This window comes from Crotalus tigris, unplaced genomic scaffold, assembly GCF_016545835.1.
Source record: "Crotalus tigris isolate CLP2741 ecotype Arizona unplaced genomic scaffold, ASM1654583v1 scf7180000017997.644853, whole genome shotgun sequence".
Lineage (NCBI taxonomy): Eukaryota > Metazoa > Chordata > Lepidosauria > Squamata > Viperidae > Crotalus > Crotalus tigris.
This window is the reverse complement of record NW_024096763.1, coordinates 122,501-141,165: the sequence shown is the minus strand read 5'-3', so window position 1 is coordinate 141,165 and position 18,665 is coordinate 122,501. Positions and strand designations below refer to the sequence as shown.

The 18,665-nt window shown below is 49.5% G+C and overlaps 3 protein-coding genes across 6 annotated transcripts in view; all 3 read right to left on the bottom strand.

The window, feature by feature from the left end:
• ARRB1 (arrestin beta 1) overlaps positions 1 to 3,430 on the bottom strand; it is a 70,665-nt gene extending 67,235 nt beyond the window's left edge. For both annotated transcript variants that reach the window (XM_039346440.1, XM_039346441.1), the window contains exon 1: positions 3,083 to 3,430. In XM_039346440.1, the coding sequence (XP_039202374.1) occupies positions 3,083 to 3,102 (20 nt within the window). In that variant the 5' untranslated portion in view covers positions 3,103 to 3,430. The remainder of the gene's footprint in view (positions 1 to 3,082) is intronic.
• A 3,717-nt stretch (positions 3,431 to 7,147) lies between these two features.
• LOC120309317 lies at positions 7,148 to 11,871 on the bottom strand. 2 transcript variants are annotated; one of them, XM_039346431.1, is made up of 2 exons: positions 11,657 to 11,871; positions 7,148 to 8,273 (listed from the first exon to the last, which is right to left on the bottom strand). In XM_039346431.1, the coding sequence occupies exons 1-2, from the start codon at positions 11,766 to 11,768 to the stop codon at positions 7,465 to 7,467; spliced, it is 921 nt and encodes a 306-aa protein (XP_039202365.1). In that variant the 5' UTR covers positions 11,769 to 11,871; the 3' UTR covers positions 7,148 to 7,464. The 2 variants fall into 2 exon arrangements, with proteins under 2 accessions (XP_039202365.1, XP_039202366.1); XM_039346432.1 differs by having other exon boundaries at positions 11,140 to 11,796.
• A 4,335-nt stretch (positions 11,872 to 16,206) lies between these two features.
• ATG16L2 (autophagy related 16 like 2) overlaps positions 16,207 to 18,665 on the bottom strand; it is a 45,214-nt gene continuing 42,755 nt past the window's right edge. For both annotated transcript variants that reach the window (XM_039346439.1, XM_039346438.1), the window contains 2 exons: positions 17,924 to 18,025; positions 16,207 to 16,524 (listed from right to left, as the gene is read on the bottom strand). In XM_039346439.1, the coding sequence (XP_039202373.1) occupies positions 16,437 to 16,524; positions 17,924 to 18,025 (190 nt within the window). In that variant the 3' untranslated portion in view covers positions 16,207 to 16,436. The remainder of the gene's footprint in view (positions 16,525 to 17,923; positions 18,026 to 18,665) is intronic.

Below are 18,665 nucleotides of genomic sequence, written 5' to 3'. Positions count from 1 at the left end.
AGGCGAGGGGAGGCCTCCTCTGGCCAGTCTCCGAAGCCGCCTCAGACTAGGGGGAAAAGCAGGAGAAGCTCTTCTGGCCAGCCCCTTTGACTACTAGGCCTACTTTTCGGGTGCAAGCAGGTGCTCCTCCTCCTCCTCCCACTTTAAGTGGCTTTTTTCTCAGCCTTGACTGCAAGGAAGTAGCAGGGAGAGAGGGAGGGAGGAAGGAAGGAAGGAAGGAAGGAAGGGAGAGGGGGAGACAAGGAAGGAAAGGCGGGAGGGAAGGAAGGATAAACGGAGAGAAGGAAACAGGAAGCAAGGAGGAAGGAGAGGGGGGAAAGGAAGGAGGGAGAAGGAATGAAAGGAAAGAAGGAGGGAAGGGGAGAGGGAAGGAAGAGAGGATGAAGGAAGGAAGAAAACAAAGAGCATGGAGGAAGGGAGGGAGGAAACAGGAAGGAAGGAATGAAAGAAAGGAAAGAAGGTGAGGGGGGAAGGAAAGAAGAAAGGATAAACGGAGGGAAGGAAGGAAGAGTGAGGAAGGAAGGAAAGAAGGAAGATGGAGCAAGGAACGAGGGAACACAAAGGAGAGGGAGAAGGAATAAAGGGAAGGAGGGAAGGAGAAGGGAGACTGAGGGAAGGAAAGAAGGGAGGGAAGAAAGGATAAACGGAGAGAAGGAAAGAAGGAAAAATGGAGGGAAAGAAGAAAGGATAAATGGAGGGAAGGAAGGAAGAGCGAGGAAGGAAGGAAAGAAGGAAGATGGAGCAAGGAACGAGGGAACACAAAGGAGAGGGAGAAGGAATAAAGGGAAGGAGGGAAGGAGAAGGGAGACTGAGGGAAGGAAAGAAGGAAGGGAAGAAAGGATAAACGGAGAGAAGAAGGAAAAATGGAGGGAAGAAAGGAAGGAAAAATGGAGGGAGGGAAGGAAGGAAGGAAATTCTCCTGGACACTAACTGGGCCCACTTAGCAGAGCCGTCCCTTAAGTTTGGTTGGAACCGGTTTCCTGCTGGAGAATTGTGGTGTTTAGGGACCCACAACACACAGCTCATCTCTGGATCCAGATAAAGCGCCAAACAATTCCGTTTTCTCCACAGGGCCCCCCCAGAGAACGAGGACTCTGCTTTCTAACACCCCAGGCGGGTCAGGGTTAGCATTTGAAGAGCCAACACTTATTGGGGAGGGGGTACATCCTGCTGGGGACCCCTAATTTAAGCTTGCTACACATCTGCAACTCCAGCCCTTTGCTAGAGACTCCTTCCAACGTCAGGATTCGAACGCAGGATCGGCTCTTTCAGCCGAGCCCCAGCTCGCTCATTCTTTTTCCCAGATGCTACACACACACACAAAAATATGGGTGGACAGCCACTGGGTGGGGAAGGAGGGGGGGCAAGAGAATCCCTACGCACCGTGACCAAAAAGAACACCCATTTGCGTCATCCGCACAACACCCTGCTGTCATCGCTTTCGAACAACCGGGGGTTGGACTAGATGACCTCAGGGAATCCCTTCTCCTTGCTACCATTCTAGGAGGCTGCCATCCATGGCTTAGCATACTCTCACCTTGCACGTTGTTAATTTTGTGTGTGTGTGTTTTTTTTAAAGTCAAAATGCAAGAATTGGTCACGGTTATGTTATATATATATAGACAATGAGGACTAGGAAACTGGTTGGGTCATTTGGGGACATCCCCGATTTCCCAGGTCAATCAGCTCTATTTTTCATATATCAGATGTGGTTTCTCTCCATCTTCTCAATGATCTTGCACAGGTTCATACGACAACACATTTAAGCCCAGTGTTTTTCAACCTGGGCTGTTTTAAGGTGGGTGGACTTCAACTCCCAGAATTCCCCAGCCAGCCCTGCTGGCTGAGGAATTCTGGGAGTTGAAGTCCACCCATCTTAAAACAGCCAAGATTGAGAACTTGCACTAGCCTATTATCAAACTGGATTTGTGGAATTGCAGAAATCCAGGCCTCAGCGTAGCACATCCAATTAACCATCAATCTCTGTTAAACAGCATCCTACAAAGGTGGATTATGACCGGAGACATTTGGCCACTCCCATAGCCTGGCCTACCTCGCAATGTTGTTGTAGGAAAAGGGCAAGATAAGAGTCCATTTTTATCAATTAAAAAATAAAAAATATACCATCAAGCAAACAGCCATAAAAGCAGCTTTCTGGAACTTCACCCCTACAGAACTACACTTCCCAGCATCCCCTACCAGCCTTGATAGGGAAGGAGGTGGGATCAAGCAACCCAGCCACCCACCTCCTCCAGGCTTCTGAACAGCATGGGCCAAACATGGGGGAGGGGGTGTCCACCAATTTTGCAGGAAAGCCCCTCCAGCTGCAATTTTTTTTTCCCTCTGCTATTCTGTGCTGCTAGTCCTCAGTTTCAGATAAAGTGCCTCTGGATGGGGAGGCTCCATTTAGCAACAAAGAAAAGATGCTGGAGGGGGGGGGGAAACATACAGCACAGAAGGATAGGAAGGGGGTGATGAGCGTCTCCCAATTTTTATTTTCTTAGCTGGGGGGGGGGGAAATCAGAAACCCCCCTCCCCATTTTAGGCCGAATTGGCTACCCTGAATTGTTTTTCCCAGCGTTGGCATAAATTAATTAATTCCAGGTTTAGATGCCACCGCTGGGAAGGGGGGGGGGAATCTTCTCCCTAAACGGGGGGAGTCTCTAAATGGGGGTACTCCCCCCTCCCTCCCCCCCTGCCCCCCAACCTCGTCCTCCTTTTCTCTAATCAGCACTGGCGCTGCACCATCTTCTACACGAGACTGCGGAAATTCACACAACCGCAAAAAAAAAAAAAAAAAGCCTTGGCCGTAGTAGGCAACCCAGAGCCAGCCCCTACCCCGACCGCGCATCTGCACAGCCCCTTCCCACGTTACGCATCAACCCGTGGAACCCAAGTGCTCCCCAATTAAGCCGCCCCCCCCCCACCCTCCGTCCCCCATCCCCGGACGCCCCAGGGAAGGGTCGGCGGGGCAGCGAAGAGCAGAAGGCAGCCCCCCTCCGCCCCTTCCCCTCCCCTAGACCGTCAGAACGGGCCGACACGCGTCCAGATGCGCGGAGGCTCCGACCGTGCGCCCACTGACCTGGTGCCTTTGTCGCCCATGGCTGCGGCAGCCCCTGGCCCGAGCCGGACGCCGGGCAAAAGCGGGGAGAAGCCCGGCCGCAGGAGGCGGGCGAGGTCGGGGTTGCTCGGATGGTTCCCGGCTGCTGTCCGTCCGCTTCCCCCGGAGAGGCTGCCCGGGTCTCCGGCCGACACCGACGGGGCTCCGGGCTGCTCGGTCCGCGGAGAGCGCGGGACGCTGCAGCTGAGGCTGATGTGCTGCTTTCTCCTCCCTTTTCTCCTCCTTCTTTTTCTCCTTCTCCCTTTTCTCCTCCTTCTTTTTCTCCTTCTCCCTTTTCTCCTCCTCCTTTTTCTCCTCCTCCCTTTTCTCCTCCTTTTTCTCCTCCTCCCTTTTCTCCTCCTTCTTTTTCTCCTCCTCCTTTTTCTCCTTCTCCCTTTTCTCCTCCTCCTTTTTCTCCTCCTCCTCCTTTTTCTTCTCCTTCTCCTCCTCTTCCTCCTCCTCCAGCCGCCGCGTCACGCCCGAGAGAGCAGCAACCCCTCCCCGGCACGCGTGGGGAGCCGCGTTCACACCGCGCCAGGCTGCCGCCCCTGCATCACGTGTCCGGCAGGAGGGGAGGGAGCGAACGGGTGGGGTGAGGTGGGGGGGGGCGCCCGCCTGCTTACTAAACGGGGCTCTAACCGGGGAGGGAGGGGCTCATGCACGCGAGAGGGAGAGGGGAAGGGAGGCGGCGTTCTCACGACCCCCCAAGCCCTGGGAAGGCGGCGTCCCTCCCTCCCTCCCTCCCGTAATAAAGCGAGGCGATCTCCGCTTTTCACCGGAGACAATTCGCTTCTTCCTCCCTACCTGCCTTGCGTGTCCTTCCCCATCCCCCGTGACCTGGCTGCATTCTCACGACCCTGAGTCGTGCCTTGCGTGCAATCCGGGACTTTGGAAGTTGGGCCCGTTGAGGCAAGCCAGGGATAGTCCCGGTCGAGGAGTCCTGCTAGCTAGATAGTCTCACTGGGCTGCAAAGGAAACTGCCCTGGAGGCTGTCCTAGAGGGAAGCTAGTTATCAACCCATTTTACAGATGGGAGATGGCAAAGTCGAGGCTCTTCCTGTTGGGAACTGCAGGACAGGGCTAGGAGAAAGCAAATCACCCCATCTTGGGTCTGTGTGCTGTGTTCGAACCAGACTCAAGAAGGGCCAAACCCAAGAGGCTTTTTCCTGCTCTGGCTTCTTCTCTGCTGCTCATTCAGACATGCAGCTTGAAAATCCATTGATTGACCCTCCTCAAAAGGCCGGGCACCTATCCCTTGTCTTCGTTCAGCAGCTGGAAGATGCTCTCAAAGGCAACGGGTGCCCGGGGATCACCCTGCCAAGGCCTCAACAAGACTTTCCTAATCCTGGAATCGCCTGTTGGTCCCCCATCCGGGGAGTGGGTTGGGAGAGCTCAGACAAGGCCAGCCTGCCAAGGCCCCTCACAGGCAAATGGGAGAAGAATCTTCCTGGATATCTTTGATTTTAAAAAAAGATATCCAAAAATCAAGACTCTGGGCGACTGACTCGTGTTTATGACTGTTGCAGTGCCCCCCCCCCAGGTCACATGATCCCCTTCTGGGACCTGAAAAGCAAAAACAGTGGGGAAATTGGCTTCACTTAACAACCAGGTCACTAACTGGAGAATGGCAGCGATTCACTTAATAATGGTGGCAAGAAAAAATGGAGCAAAACTCACTTTAAAAAAAAATGTCTCTAGAATAGAATAGAAAATATGGAATGGAATGGAATGGATTGGAATAATAAGAATAAGAATAGAATAGAATAAAGCATAGAATAGAGTAAGAATAATAGAACAGAATAAAGAATAGAGAAGAGAATGAAGAGAATGGAATGAAATAGAATAGAATAGAATTAGAATTAGAATAGAATAGAATAAAGAATAGAATAGAATAGAATGGAATAGAATAAAGAATAGAATAGAATTACAGAATAGAATGGAATGGAATGGATATAGAAAATGAATAGAATAGAGTAGAATTAGAATAGAATGGAATAGAATAAAGAATAGAATAGAATAAGAATAATAGAACAGAATAAAGAATAGAATAGAATAGAATAGAATAAAGAGAATGAAGAGAATGGAATGAAATAGAATAGAATTAGAATAGAATAGAATAAAGAATAGAATATAGAATAGAATGGAATAGAATAGAATAGAATAGAATAGAATAGAATAGAATAGAATAGAATTACAGAATAGAATGGAATGGAATGGAATGGATATAGAAAATGAATAGAATAGAGTAGAATTAGAATAGAATCGAATAGAATTGAATAAAGAATAGAATAGAATAGAATAGAATAGAATAGAATAGAATAGGAGCTGGAAGGGATCTTGGAGGTCTTCTAGTCCAGCCCCCTGCTCAAGCAGGAGAACCCATACCACCTCAGACAAGTGACTGTCCAGTCTCTTCTTAAAAATCTCTTAGCAAAAGGAAAATTGGGCTCCGTTGTGGTCGTAAGTAAAGGACTACCTGTGTACCTTGGGAGCTCTGATCTACCTTCAAATGGTCACTAAACACTCCGTCGTAAGCCGAGGATGGCCTGTACAATGGCTGGGTCTTTTATTTTGCCTTCGATGAGAAGGCCGGGTCTGACTTAAGATTTGGACGGAATCCCAGGATTGCTGGCTACTTTGGGAAGATGGAAAACATCCCGGATTGTGGTACTTGCCACATCCGCACAGCGGACCACGAAAGAGCCATGGATGATACCACGAAACCACCAGGCCGTGGCCTCGGGCGCACCTTTAGATTCAGCGCTTCCTTTTTCCTCTCTGGGCAGACCCCAAATAAATTTAAAATCGAATGGGGGGAGAAAGCATCTCTCTCTCTCTCTCCCACCCTTTTTTTAAAGTGGCGGAATTTTCACCTTGCTCCACAATTACAGGAAGTCCTTGACTTACAACGGTTCGTTTAGCGACCATCCAAAGCGACATCCCCGTTGGGAAAAGTAACTTAAGATCGTTTTTTTTTTTTCACCCTTCAGATCGTTGCAACCTCCCTGGGGTCCCGTGATCAAAATTCAGCGTCCTGGCAACCGATTCATATTTACGATGGGTTGCCGTGGTCCTCCTTTTGTGACCTCCCGACAAGCAAAGTCAACGGGGGGGGGAGCTGGATTCGCTGAATGACCGTGACAAAGTGAATTGCGGCAACTTGCTTAACGATGGGCAGAGAGGAAGGTCGTAAAATGAGGCAAAGCTTGCTCCACTGTCTTGCTTAGCGACAGAAGCTTTAGGCTCAGTCGTGGTCGTAGGGCGAGGACTACCTGTACTTTGAAATTCTATCCCCCCTCCTTGACGATTCCACAATGTGAACCATCATTTACTCCCCCAAATACTAGCTTAGTCCTCGGCTTACGACGATGGAGCCCCAAATTGATGTGGCTGGAGTGAGACATTTGTTAAATGACTTTTGGCCCATTTTACGACCATCCCTGCCACAGCCGTTAAGTGAATCACTGCAGTTAAGTGAGGATGGTCGTTAAGTGAATCTGGCACACACACACTCACACACACACCCATTGACTTTGCGTGTCAGAAGGTCACAAAATTGGATTGTGTGACCCTGGGACAGCTCAGCAGTCATAAATACAGGGAATCCTCGACTTACGACCACAACCGAGCCCAAAAATTTCTGTTGTTCAGTGAGACATTTGTTAAGTGAGTTTTGCTCTGCTTTATGTTTCTTGCCAGCGCCGTTAAGTGAACCATGGCAGTTGTGAAGCTAGGCACACATGGTTTTTAAGCGAACTCAGCTCCCCCCCCTTGACTTGGCGTGTTGGAAGTTTGCAAACAGGGAGGACATGATTAATTGCAACTGTCATAAGTACGAGTCAGTTGCCAAGCCTCCAAATGTAAATCACGTGACCCTGGGGGGGGGGAGGCTGCAAAGGTTGCAAGTGTGAAAAATGTCCATCAGTCGCTTTTTTGCCTGCGCCGTTGTTAACCTCAAATAGGTTCACTAAGTGAACTGTTGTGGGTCACAGGCTCTCTGTGAGTTTGATCCTAAAATGACACACCGGACACAATTTTATTAGGAGCTCCATTTTTTTTATTGAAACGCTAGTTTGATCCGAGGAGAAATGACCCAGGCATTTAAACTCCCGATTAAAAACAGGCTGCAGATGGTATGAAGAGTCAGCAGAGAAATGCAGAATTCGCTTTCCGTTGACGTTTGCCTGTAGGGTGCCAGTAGATTAATCAATTTAATTACAATTAATTAACCTAGCGTGCGGTTGGGGGCGATGTTGTAAGGGTGGGTGGTTCCTTCAGAGGCCCGGAAGATGGGAGCATTAAAATTTTGTACGCGATGGTGAGCGATAAGGGGCCTGCCCTTAAAGCTGGTCTTTTCCCGGAGATCTAGAACATGTCCAAGTCATCAGGAGTGTGGACCACGGCTTCCACCTCGTTAAGATCTTCCAGAACCTCCTGCAGATCGACCAGACAGTCGTGGAAATACTCCATGCCGAACCCCAAGACCTTCCGGGCTATCATCAACGTCGGAAAGAGATTCAGGTCGCCCACCTTCTCTTGAACTTCGGGATGAGAAGCTAACCACATCAGATACGGATACTGGAAGAGGAGGAAATCATGGAGGTCCGCCAAGCAATCCAGAGTCTTCTGCGGCTCCAGGTCCTCCAAGCCTTGCTGGACGCCAGTCAGATATCTCAGGCAGTCCGGCCCCTCAAAATCCTCTTCGTCCGCGTCCTCCAGGAAGTCTCGGAGGCACCAGAAGCTATGGTAGATCTTCCTCGGCGTAAGCTGGACCAGCAACCTGAAGATGGGAGCCAGGCTCTGCAGAGCTGCACCTTCGGGAGCCTTCCACACATCCGAGAGGAGACCAGCGGCTTTGAGCCCCTTCAGAAGGGTGGACAATTTGCCCAAGAGGAAGAAAAACCCGGTGTCCTCCAGGATCTCCAGCATGGTGGGGACGCTGGCGATGACGCTGGCCGCAAAGGAGTGGTCCCATTTCTCCGTGTCGTTGAAGGCCAAGGAGACTTTTAAAAACTGAGTCGACAGGCCCATCTCATCCAGAGGCCCCGAGTCAGGGTCCAAGCTGTCCAAATAATCGTCCTGCCACATGGTCTTGATCTGGTCCACCCAACTCAACCGCTTTGCACTGAAGCAGGGACAGATGGACACTGTTGAGAACTTTCCGGAGCGTCTTCCTAAAGAGAAAGAGACATAAGAGAGTAACAGAGCTGGAACGGAGCTTGGTGGTCCTCTAGACCAGTGGTTCTCAACCTTTTTAATGCCGCGACCCCCAACCGGTCGTAAGTCGAGGACTACTCGACCGGTCGTAAGTCGAGGACTAGTCAACTGGTGCAGCACCATTTGCAGAATGGGACTTTTGGTGGGCTCAGCAGGGCAGAGATAGTCTGGACAATTCCTATTGGCTTTTGAAAGCCAATAGAATAAAAGGGAGTAGCACAGCTAAGGAAAAGGGGGAAAAAATGGCAGGCTGCGTTGTTTGGTGACCCCCGTGAAATGGTCGTTCGACCCCAAATGGGGTCCCGACCCACAGGTTGAGAACCGCTGCCCTAGACACAGATACAGACACACAGACACACAAAGACACACACAGACAGACAAAGACACACAGAGACACAGAGACACACAAATACACACGGATATACTATTTTCCAAAGCGCCTGAAGGCAGGACAAGAAGCAACGGATGGAAACTCATCAAGGAGAGAAGCAACCTAGAACTAAGGAGAAACTTCCTGACAGTTGGAACAATTAACCAGTGGAACCACCTGCCTCCAGAAGCTGTGAATGTTCCAACACTGGAAGTTTTTAAAAAGAGACTGGACAGCCATTTGTCTGAAATGGTATAGGGTTTCCTGCCTGAGCAGGGGGTTGGACTAGATGATCTCCAAGGTCCCTTCCAACTTGATAATAATAATAATGATAATGATGATGATTATCATCATCATTATTGATCATCGCACAGTCAGCCAGATGTTCAGACTGGATTTGGCATTTTGTCTACCTATCGAGTCCTTACCCAGGACATTATTATTATTATTATTATTATTATTATTATTATTATTATTATTATTATTATTATTATTATTTACAGGCACATAGACATGCACACAGACACAAAAACACACAGCATCACAGACATACGTACACAGAAACACACAGACACCCAAGACATAGAGACAGAGACACAGATACATACACAAAGACACACAGAGACAGACCTAAATACACAGACATATAAACACACAGAGACACAGAAATACACAGACACAGGCACAGAGAGAGAGAGAGAGAGACACACACACAGACATACAAAAACAGCAACACAGAGACACACACTCACAGAGACACACAAACAGACCTAAGGGAAAAAAAACCTCTTTAAAAAAAAGGGGAAACAGAACTATCAAAAACAGAAATTCTGGAAGCCTCTTTCCGCATTAACACATTCACGCATCAAGAGGCAAAATGCTTTGGCGAGCTGCACTTTTAATATGATTTTAATAGAACTTATTCCAAATGCAATTAAGGTTTAACAAAAAAAGCTGGGAAACCGACTACTGCGGGGTGGGGGTCCTGCTCATTTTTTTTAATTTTTCCGTAAATCACAAAGCTGCTTTCGCCCGAGTCAAACCCAGCCTTTGGGATGGGGTGGGGGGTAAGGGGGGGGACCCCCGTGAACCAGATTAACTCCCCGCCCCACCCGGCACTTACCTGCTCCAAAGGCCTCAAGGGAAACCACAAGCCACAATTCCCCCCCTTGACCCTTTTTAAAGAACCCTCCACTGATTGGGAGAAACCACACCTCAAAGCAGGCCCTCCTGGGTCCTCATCCTGCAAGCATCTCTGCAGAACATCTCAGCCACTTCCAGGCTCAGCTGGTGGCATCTCCGGCAAGGCGCAATGGCCATTCGGAGGGGGACCAAGGGTGGCTGGCCCAGGCTGGGGTGTCTCAGCAAAGCATACAGGGGCATTTGGAACAGTGTCTTTCCATGCAAGTTTTGCAACCTGACGAGGGGTGGGCTTCAACTCCCAGAATGCCCTAGCTGGATTTGTTAAGGAGAGAGCAAAACTCCACTTCCTTCTGCCACTGATGAGGTTACCGAGTTGGGTCATGAAACATGTGCAAGAAAACCACCAAGCTCAGAAAGCACCAAGGACCCCACAGTCCTTCCTCCTCCTCCTCCTCCTCCCTTCGAGCACTGATGATGTTACCTACTTGGGTCATGAAACGTCTGCAAGAAAACAACCCAGCTCAGAGAGCACCAAGGAACCCACAGTCTGTCCTTCCTTCCTTCCTTCCTTCCTTCCTTCCTTCCTTCCTTCCTTCCTTATCCTCCTCCCTTCTAGCCCTGATGATGTTCCCTAGTTGAGTCATGAAACGTCTGCAAGAAAACCACCCAGCTCAGAGGGCATCAAGGACCCCACAGTCTGTCCTTCCTTCCTTCCTTCCTTCCTTCCTTCCTTCCTTCCTTCCTTCCTCCCTCCTCCTCCTCCTCCCTTCTAGCCCTGATGACGTTCCCTAGTTGGGTCATGAAACGTCTGCAAGAGAACCAAGCTCAGAGAGCACCAAGGACCCCACAATCTGTCCGTCCATCCATCCATCCTTCCTTCCTTCCTTCCTTCCTTCCTTCCTTCCTTCCTTCCTTCCTTCCTTCCTTCCTTCCTTCCTTCCTTCCTTCCTTCCTTCCTCCTAGCCCTGATGATGTTCCCTAGTTGGGTCATGAAACGTCTGCAAGAGAACCAAGCTCAGAGAGCACCAAGGACCCCACAATCTGTCCGTCCATCCATCCATCCATCCATCCATCCATCCTTCCTTCCTTCCTTCCTTCCTTCCTTCCTTCCTTCCTTCCTCCTCCTCCTCTTCCTCCTCCTTCTCCTCCTCCCTTCTAGCCCTGATGACGTTCCCTAGTTGGGTCATGAAACGTCTGCAAGAGAACCACCAAGCTCAGAGAGCACCAAGGACCCCCACATAGTCCTCCTCTACCTCCGTTCCACAAACCTTTTGCTGGGTGGGGAATTCTCGGGGTCGAAGCCCACCTACCAATTGCCAAGGTTGAGATACATGGGTCTTAAAGCTCAACCGTTCACGACTCAGACCCACTTTGCATGTGGGGGGTGGGGAATATTCTGGTGATTGGAGATGTCCTCAACGTTTGGTGGGATGGTTTGGGGTGTGTGAAGGGGGCACATTCCAATTTCACGGATGGATGTGCGTTGTTCTAACCCAGGGCTGAAGATTCTGCAAAGCCACAAACACATTAATCGCCATTAAGAGGAACTGACCTGGGATAGGGTGTGTTTGTAATAGCAAATGGGTTCAGGGGGGCTTCCTGTTTAATCCTGGTTGCTTTTTGTTTACAAGTCAGCATGTTGGTTTGTTACATTTCATTGCTGTGTTGCAATCTAACCCTGTCGCTTCAGGAGGCATCTGTGGGGGGGGGGGGGTCCAAAGAATGAAGAAGACAACCCAATCACACGACCCAAGCTTTGCCTTCTTGGTCATGTGCGTTGGGGCAAGCGAAACACTTGAACCCAGAGCTTCCTGGTCTCAGTCTAACCTTTAAACATGCATTCCTCTAGAGTCCATAAATGCAGAGTCACCAGCTGTCTTCTGCCTCTTCTGTTGAGGCCTTGCAAGCCTCTCGGGCCTAGTCCTGGGGCACCCGACATTATGCGACTTGCCTCCAGAGGTTGTGGGTGCTTCAACACTGGAAGTTTTAAAGAAGAGACTAGACAACTATTTGTCTGAAATGGTCTAGGGCAGGGCTAGGCAACCTTGGCTCTTCTATGATTTGTGAACTTCAACTCCCAGAATTCCTCAGCCAGCCATGCTGAGGGGAAAGGGAAAGTTTCCAAGCTGAGCCATGTTGGCTGAGGAATTCTGGGAGTTGAAGTCCACAAGTCATGAAGGGGCCATAGTTCCCCCATGCTGGCTCAGGAATTCTGGGAGTTGGTCCAGAAGTCATGAAGGGGCCACAGTTCCCCCATGCTGGCTCAGGAATTCTGGGAGTTGAAGTCCGCGAATCATGAAGGGGCCATAGTTCCCTCATGCTGGCTCAGGAATTCTGGGAGTTGAAGTCCATGAGTCATGAAGGGGCCATAGTTCCTCCATGCTGGCTCAGGAATTCTGGGAGTTGAAGTCCGCAAGTCATGAGGGGGCCAAGGTTGCCTACCCCTGATCTAGTGTTTCCTGCTTGAGTAGGGGGTTGGACTAGAAGACCTCCAAGGTCCCTTCCAACTCTTGTTATTAAGATGATACAGGAATAGTCATTCTTGCTTCCGAGAAGCTCCGTTAGACGTTCCTCCTTGGCAGACCTAACCAAATGTAGCCTGCACTTACTACAAAGATACTCACGCTGGCAGGGTCGAAGTCCTCTGTTGTAAGATACAAGCCCACTACATTTTTAATTTATTTGTTTGCATATTTATTAAATTTATACGGCTGCCCCCACTCACTCTCAGTGGCTCTGGGCCGCTTACAAAAAAATTAGAAAACCCAATGTACAACAATAAAAACAGTAACTCCCACATCCCCCATTTATGTGAAGACTAAATATGTGCAAATGTTGAGACTCTGGAAGGAGTGCAGAGAAGAGCAGCGAAGATGATCAGGGGACTGGAGGCTAAAACATATAAGGAACGGTGGCTGGAATTGGGGAGTCCTCAACTTATGACCGTTACGGAGTCCGAAATTTGTTGCTAAGCAAGAGTTGTCAATAGCAATAACCCTTAGAGTTATATACCGCTTCACATTGCTTTGCATCCTTCTCTAAGCGGTTTACAAAGGTCAGCCTATCACCCCCCAACAATCTGGGTCCTCCTTTTACCAACTTCGAGGACGGAAGGCTGAGTCAACCTTCAGCCGGTCAGGATCGAACTCCTGGCAGTGGGCAGAGTCAGCCTGCAGTACTGCATTCTAACCACTGTGCCATCACGGCTCATTAAGTGAGCATGGCCCCATTTTACGACCGTAAAATGCAGTCACCAAGCTAGTAACATGCTTGTTAAGTGAATCCTGCTTCCCCGCTCAGAAGGGGATCCCGTGAGCCCCCCCGGGGACGCTGCGACCGCCGTAACTATGAATCAGTTGCCCTGTGTGAAACATGGGTCCTAAGTCGCTTTCCCCCCCCCAGCGCTGTTGCAATGTCCGGTCGTTAAATGAATCGGGGGACTGCCCGTATACAACTGGCCTTCTCTGCAGGGTGCGGCTGTGGGATCCCACGCTTGCTCAGCCTGCCGTGAACGGATTTGCCAATGTTTTTCACCTCCAGCAAAGCAAGGAGGGGGAAAAAACGCACATTTTTTGCTGCGCAATTTGGCATCGGAGATTCCAGATCAAAGCTGAGCCAGCTCATGACACTCAGCCAACTGCTAAAGTGGGGCAGCCCCCCCATCTGTCCCCCCCCAGGAGGAAAATGTATTAGATTAGAGAGGAGCAGTCAGCCAGCTCCACACCCTTTGCGAGGGCTGTTTGGTGTTAAGAGGTGTGAAGTAATGCCTAAGGAGCACTTTAAGTGCCGAGAGCTGGACCCACAACGCCAGGGGTGTGTGATGCGCAAAAACTGTATCTTCCTTCTGTTGATGTGCTGTGATTCATTCTTCCTTCCGAGCAGATTTGCAGAAAACTTTTTTTGCATGTTCTACTCAGCTCTTTACAACGTTTCGTAGCTGATGAAAAGAAGAAGACTGTTAAGCATCTGGGCCCTGTGGAGATGAATAATAGGATAACAGAACAGGAAGGGACCTTGGAGGTCTTCTAGTCCAACCCCCTGCTCAGGCAGGAAACTCTATGCAACGTCAGACAAATGGCTGTCTAGTCTCTTCTTGAAAACCTCCAGGGATGGAGCACCCACAACTTCTGGTGGCAAGTCGTTCCACTGGTTAATGGTTCTCTCTCTCAGGAAATGTCATAGTTCAGATTGAAGAACGGTCGCAAGAACTGGGCATGGCTAGTTTAACGAAAAGAAGGACCAGGGGTGACAACAATAGCATCTTCTAATATTTGAGGGGCTGCCCCAAAGGAGACCGGGGGGGGAGGGGTCGACCTAGTCTCCAAAGCACCTGAAGGCAGAAGCAGCAACGGACGGAAACGAAACAAGGAGAGAAGCAACGTGGAATTAAGGAGCAATTTCCTGACAGGGAGAACAATCAATCAGTGGAAAGAATTTTGCCTTCAGAAGTTGTGGGTGCTCCATCACTGGAGGTTTTTAAAGAATAGTTTGGACAACCATTTGCCTGGAATAGTATAGGGTCTCCTGCTTGAGCAGGGGGTTGGACTAGATGACCTCCAAGGTCCCTTCCAATTCTGTTATTCTATTCTATTCCCATCACCATCCTCATATATTCTATTCTATTCTATCCTATCCTATTCCATATTTTCTATTCTATTCTATTTCTATCCTATTCCATATTTTCTATTCTATTCCATATTTTCTATTCTATTCTATCCTATTCCATATTTTCTATTCTATCCTATTTCTATCCTATTCCATATTTTCTATTCTATCCTATTTCTATCCTATTCCATATTTTCTATTCTTTTCTATTCCCATCACCATCCTCATATATTCTATTCTATTCTATATTTTCCATTCTATTCCATATTTTCTATTCTATTCTATTCTGTTCTGTTCTGTTCTATTCTATTCTACTCTATTCCATCTCTTCATTCTATTCTGATGCTTCGGAGAATAGCTTGACTGCCTCTTCTTTGGGGCAGCCCGAGATACTGGAAGACTGCTATCCTGTCCCCCATTCGTCCTTCTCTTCATTAAACTAGACATCCCCAATTCCTGCAACCGTTCTTCATACGATTTAGCTTCCGGTCCCCCCGATCATCCTTGTTGCTTTCCTTGGCGCTCTTTCCAGAGTCTCAACATGGTTTTTTTTTATATCGTGGCTTAGAAAAAGCACCACTGGAAATAGAATCTCCTGCTCAAAAAGGGGGCTGGACTAGAAGACCTCCAAGACCTCCTTCCCAGACTGTGCGACGCAAAGAAAGGGGGAAAAAAAAAAGCTGGTTCCCTTGCAACATTGCCAGGCAGATTTTGCAATTCCAGAATCTTCTGCAGAGTTGCAAGGAATGCAGGAAAGCCGGGCTTACTTTCGTGATCTCACTGAGGGGGGGGGGGAACTCTGGTCCCCCCCTATAATCGTCTGCCCTCAGCGTCCAATCGGAGTTTAAAACAAAAGCCTGTTGTGTGATTCTTTTTTTTTGTTGTCCCGCTACCGGGCTGTTGTCCCGCTACCGCTTCCTCTTTCTGCACAGTTCAGCCACTTCTAGGTCATCCTTGAATTACGACCAGAATTTCCATTGCAAAGCGAGACGGTCGTTCAGCGGGTTGCATCCGATTTTACAACCTTTTTTCTTTTTTGGGCCACGGTTCTTCACTGAATCACAGCAGCTGTTAAAATGACACACACGATCCGGGGAGGGGTGGGTGATTTGGACTAGACTAGAGGACCTCCAAGGTCCCTTCCAATCCTATCATTCCCGTAATTCTGTACAGAACGATGCGGCAGTTTCATTTAGTGACGGTTCGAAGTTACAACGGTGCTGAAAAAAAGGGACTTAGGACCAGTTTTTCACACTTACAACCATTGCGGCTGCCCCCATGGTCACGTGATCAAAATTCAGACGCTTGGCAACTGACTCCTACTTATGACAGTCGCGGCACCTTGGGGGGGGGGGTCGGTCACGGTGTCCCCATTTGCGACTTTCCGACAAGCAAAGTCACTTAACGACCGTGTGACTCATTTAACAAGGGCAGCCATTGAACAACGGCAGGGAGAAAGGGGGTAAAATGGGTCTAAACTCGCTTCACAAAGAATAATAATAATAATAATAAAAGTTGGAAGGGACCTTGGAGGTCATCTAGTCCAACCCCCCTGCTCAGGCAGGAAAGCCTATATACCCTTTCAGACAAATGTCTCGCTTAGCCACAGAAATGTGGTGGTAAGTCGAGGACACCCCCCCCCCGTAGAACCCCTTCTAGTCATCCAGCTGAGTTCCAGGAGGCTTTGTCACCTGCGGCCTACCGCGAAGGGTTGTTGCTAACCGATCGGTCACTCGGCAATGTAAGGAAACTTTCTTTGCATGCCTATTGAGAATTGAGGGAGGGGTCTTGCCCCAACTTTCCCGGCTCCCCATCTGCCTCCTTGACCCCCATAACGAGAAAGAAGGCCCACATCGGGGGCGCTCGGGCCAAAGGAAGACCAGCTTCTTAGCCCCACCAGCCTGTCCGCATTCGGACGTCCAGGGATCCACCTCGGAAGGCACAAATGGGCAAGTCTAGGAAAGAGACAGGGGTGCTGGCAGCCATGTCTTCTGCTTCTTGGCTACTTCCACAACACAACTTTGCGGCTCTTGTCCACACTTCCTATGTGGACCCCGGAGGGACCCCAAGCCACAGCGTTCACGGAGGACCTGGGGAGAAAGTGAGAGAGAGAGAGACAGGATTTCAGTCCAGGCGAGGCCATTGCATTACTCTCTAGGCCAGGGGTAGGCAACCTTGGTTCTTTTATGACTGGTGGACTTCAACTCCCAGAATCCAGCATGGGGAACTATGGCCCCTTCATGACTCGTGGACTTCGACTCCCAGAATTCCTGAGCCAGCATGGGGGAACTAGGGCCCCTTCATGACTCATGGACTTCAACTCCCAGAATTCCTCAGCCAGCATCGGGGAACTATGGCCCCTTCATGACTCGTGGACTCCAACTCCCAGAATTCCTCAGCCAGCATGGGGGAACTATAGCCCCTTCATGACTCGTGGACTTCAACTCCCAGAATTCCTCAGCCAGTATGGGGGAACTATGGCCCCTTCATGACTGGTGGACTTCAACTCCCAGAATTCCTGAGCCAGCATGGGGGAACTGTGGCTCCTTCATGACTTGTGGACTTCAACTCCCAGAATTCCTCAGCCAGCATGGGGGAACTATGGCCCCTTCATGACTCGCGGACTTCAACTCCCAGAATTCCTGAGCCAGCATGGGGGAACTTTGGCCCCTTCATGACCTGTGGACTTCAACTCCCAGAATTCCTGAGCCAGCATGGTGGAACTGTGGCCCCTTCATCACTCGTGGACTTCAACTCCCAGAATTCCTCAGCCAGCATGGGGGAACTATGGCCCCTTCATGACTCGTGGACTTCAACTCCCAGAATTCCTCAGCCAGCATGGGGGAACTATGGCCCCCTCATGACTCGTGGAATTCAACTCCCAGAATTCCTCAGCCAGCATGGGGGAACTATGGCCCCTTCATGACTCGTGGACTTCAACTCCCAGAATTCCTGAGCCAGCATGGCTCAGCTTGGGAACCTCTCCCTTCCCTCAGCATGGCTGATTCAGGAATTCTGGGAGTTGAAGTCCACGAGTCATAAAAAAACCAAGATGGCCTACCCCTGCTCTAGGCTGTCATAAGCAAGACCCTGGCTGAGCTTCACATTTCAATCGGAACACAGCTGGAAGGGACCTCGGAGGCCTTCTAGTCCAACCCCCGGTTGTGTAACAGTGATTAACGGCAGGGTGTGGACGATGTGCTCGTGGGGTCCTCCCTTGGGAAGGGACCCTTGGCCACCCAATCTCCACCCCAGGCAAAAGGCAACTTAAATCTTCCCTTACAGATGTCTCCACTGCTCTTCCTGTGAAATCATAACACAAATAACAGGCTTGGAAAGAACCGTGGAGGAGAGCAGACAAAGGATTCCATTGATGGGTCCTGCATGTTTTTTGATTACCCCTCCCCCCCCAGGAGCGAGATTTGAACTCCAAACCTCCGCAGCTTCCTCTTAAGTTGACCCATCCGAGGGGAAAAAATAATTCCTCACCGGTGGACTCCCGCCAGGCTCATTTCCAGCTTCCCCGTGGCCAGGTTCCAGAGGAAAAGGGTGCCACTGGAAGATCCAGCTAAGGCGTATCTCTTATCCGGGCTGCCGGTTCAGAAATTCCAAATGTAAAAAAATGGCCGTAAAAGAAATGAGAAAAGAGAGAAAGAAGGAGCTCCGTGAGAAACAGAAACGTACAAATCCTACTTCTAGTCTGATTGCTTTTTTAGGTAGAAAAGCACGGCAGTTCGTTTTGTTAGTAGGGCACTGGAGAAAATGGCATAGGGTTTCCTGGCTGAGCAGAGGGTTGGACTAGATGACCTCTAAGGTCCCTTCCAACTACTACTACTACTGCTGCTACTACTACTTTCTCCTCCTCCTCCTCTTCTTCTTTCTCCTCCTCTTCTTCTTTCTCCTCCTTCTCCTCCTCCTCCTTCTCCTTCTTCCTCTTCCTCCTCTTCTCCTCCTCCTTCCTCTTCCTCTTCTTCTCCTTCTTCCTCTTCTTCTTTTCTTCTCCTCCTCCTTCTTCCTCTTCCTCCTCCTCCTCCCCTTCTTCTTCTTCTCCTCCTCCTTCTTCCTCTTCTTCTTCTCCTTCTTCTTCTTCCTCCTCCTCTTCCTCTTCTTCTTCTTCCTCCTCCTCCTCCTCTTCTTGTTATTATTTATTACTTTTATTATTACTATTATTATTAAAAGGTCACTTACAACCCTTAATCCCCACTGCAGCATCTCCATGGTCACGTGATCA

Excerpts from the sequence above, each read along its gene's own strand:
- LOC120309317 (XM_039346431.1), bottom strand. The coding sequence starts at position 11,768 with ATGTCGGGTGCCCCAGGACTAGGCCCGAGAGGCTTGCAAGGCCTCAAC. Across the intron at positions 8,274-11,656 it reads AGAGGAATGCATGTTTAAAG|GAAGACGCTCCGGAAAGTTC; the intron begins GTTAGACTGAGA and ends CTTTCTCTTTAG.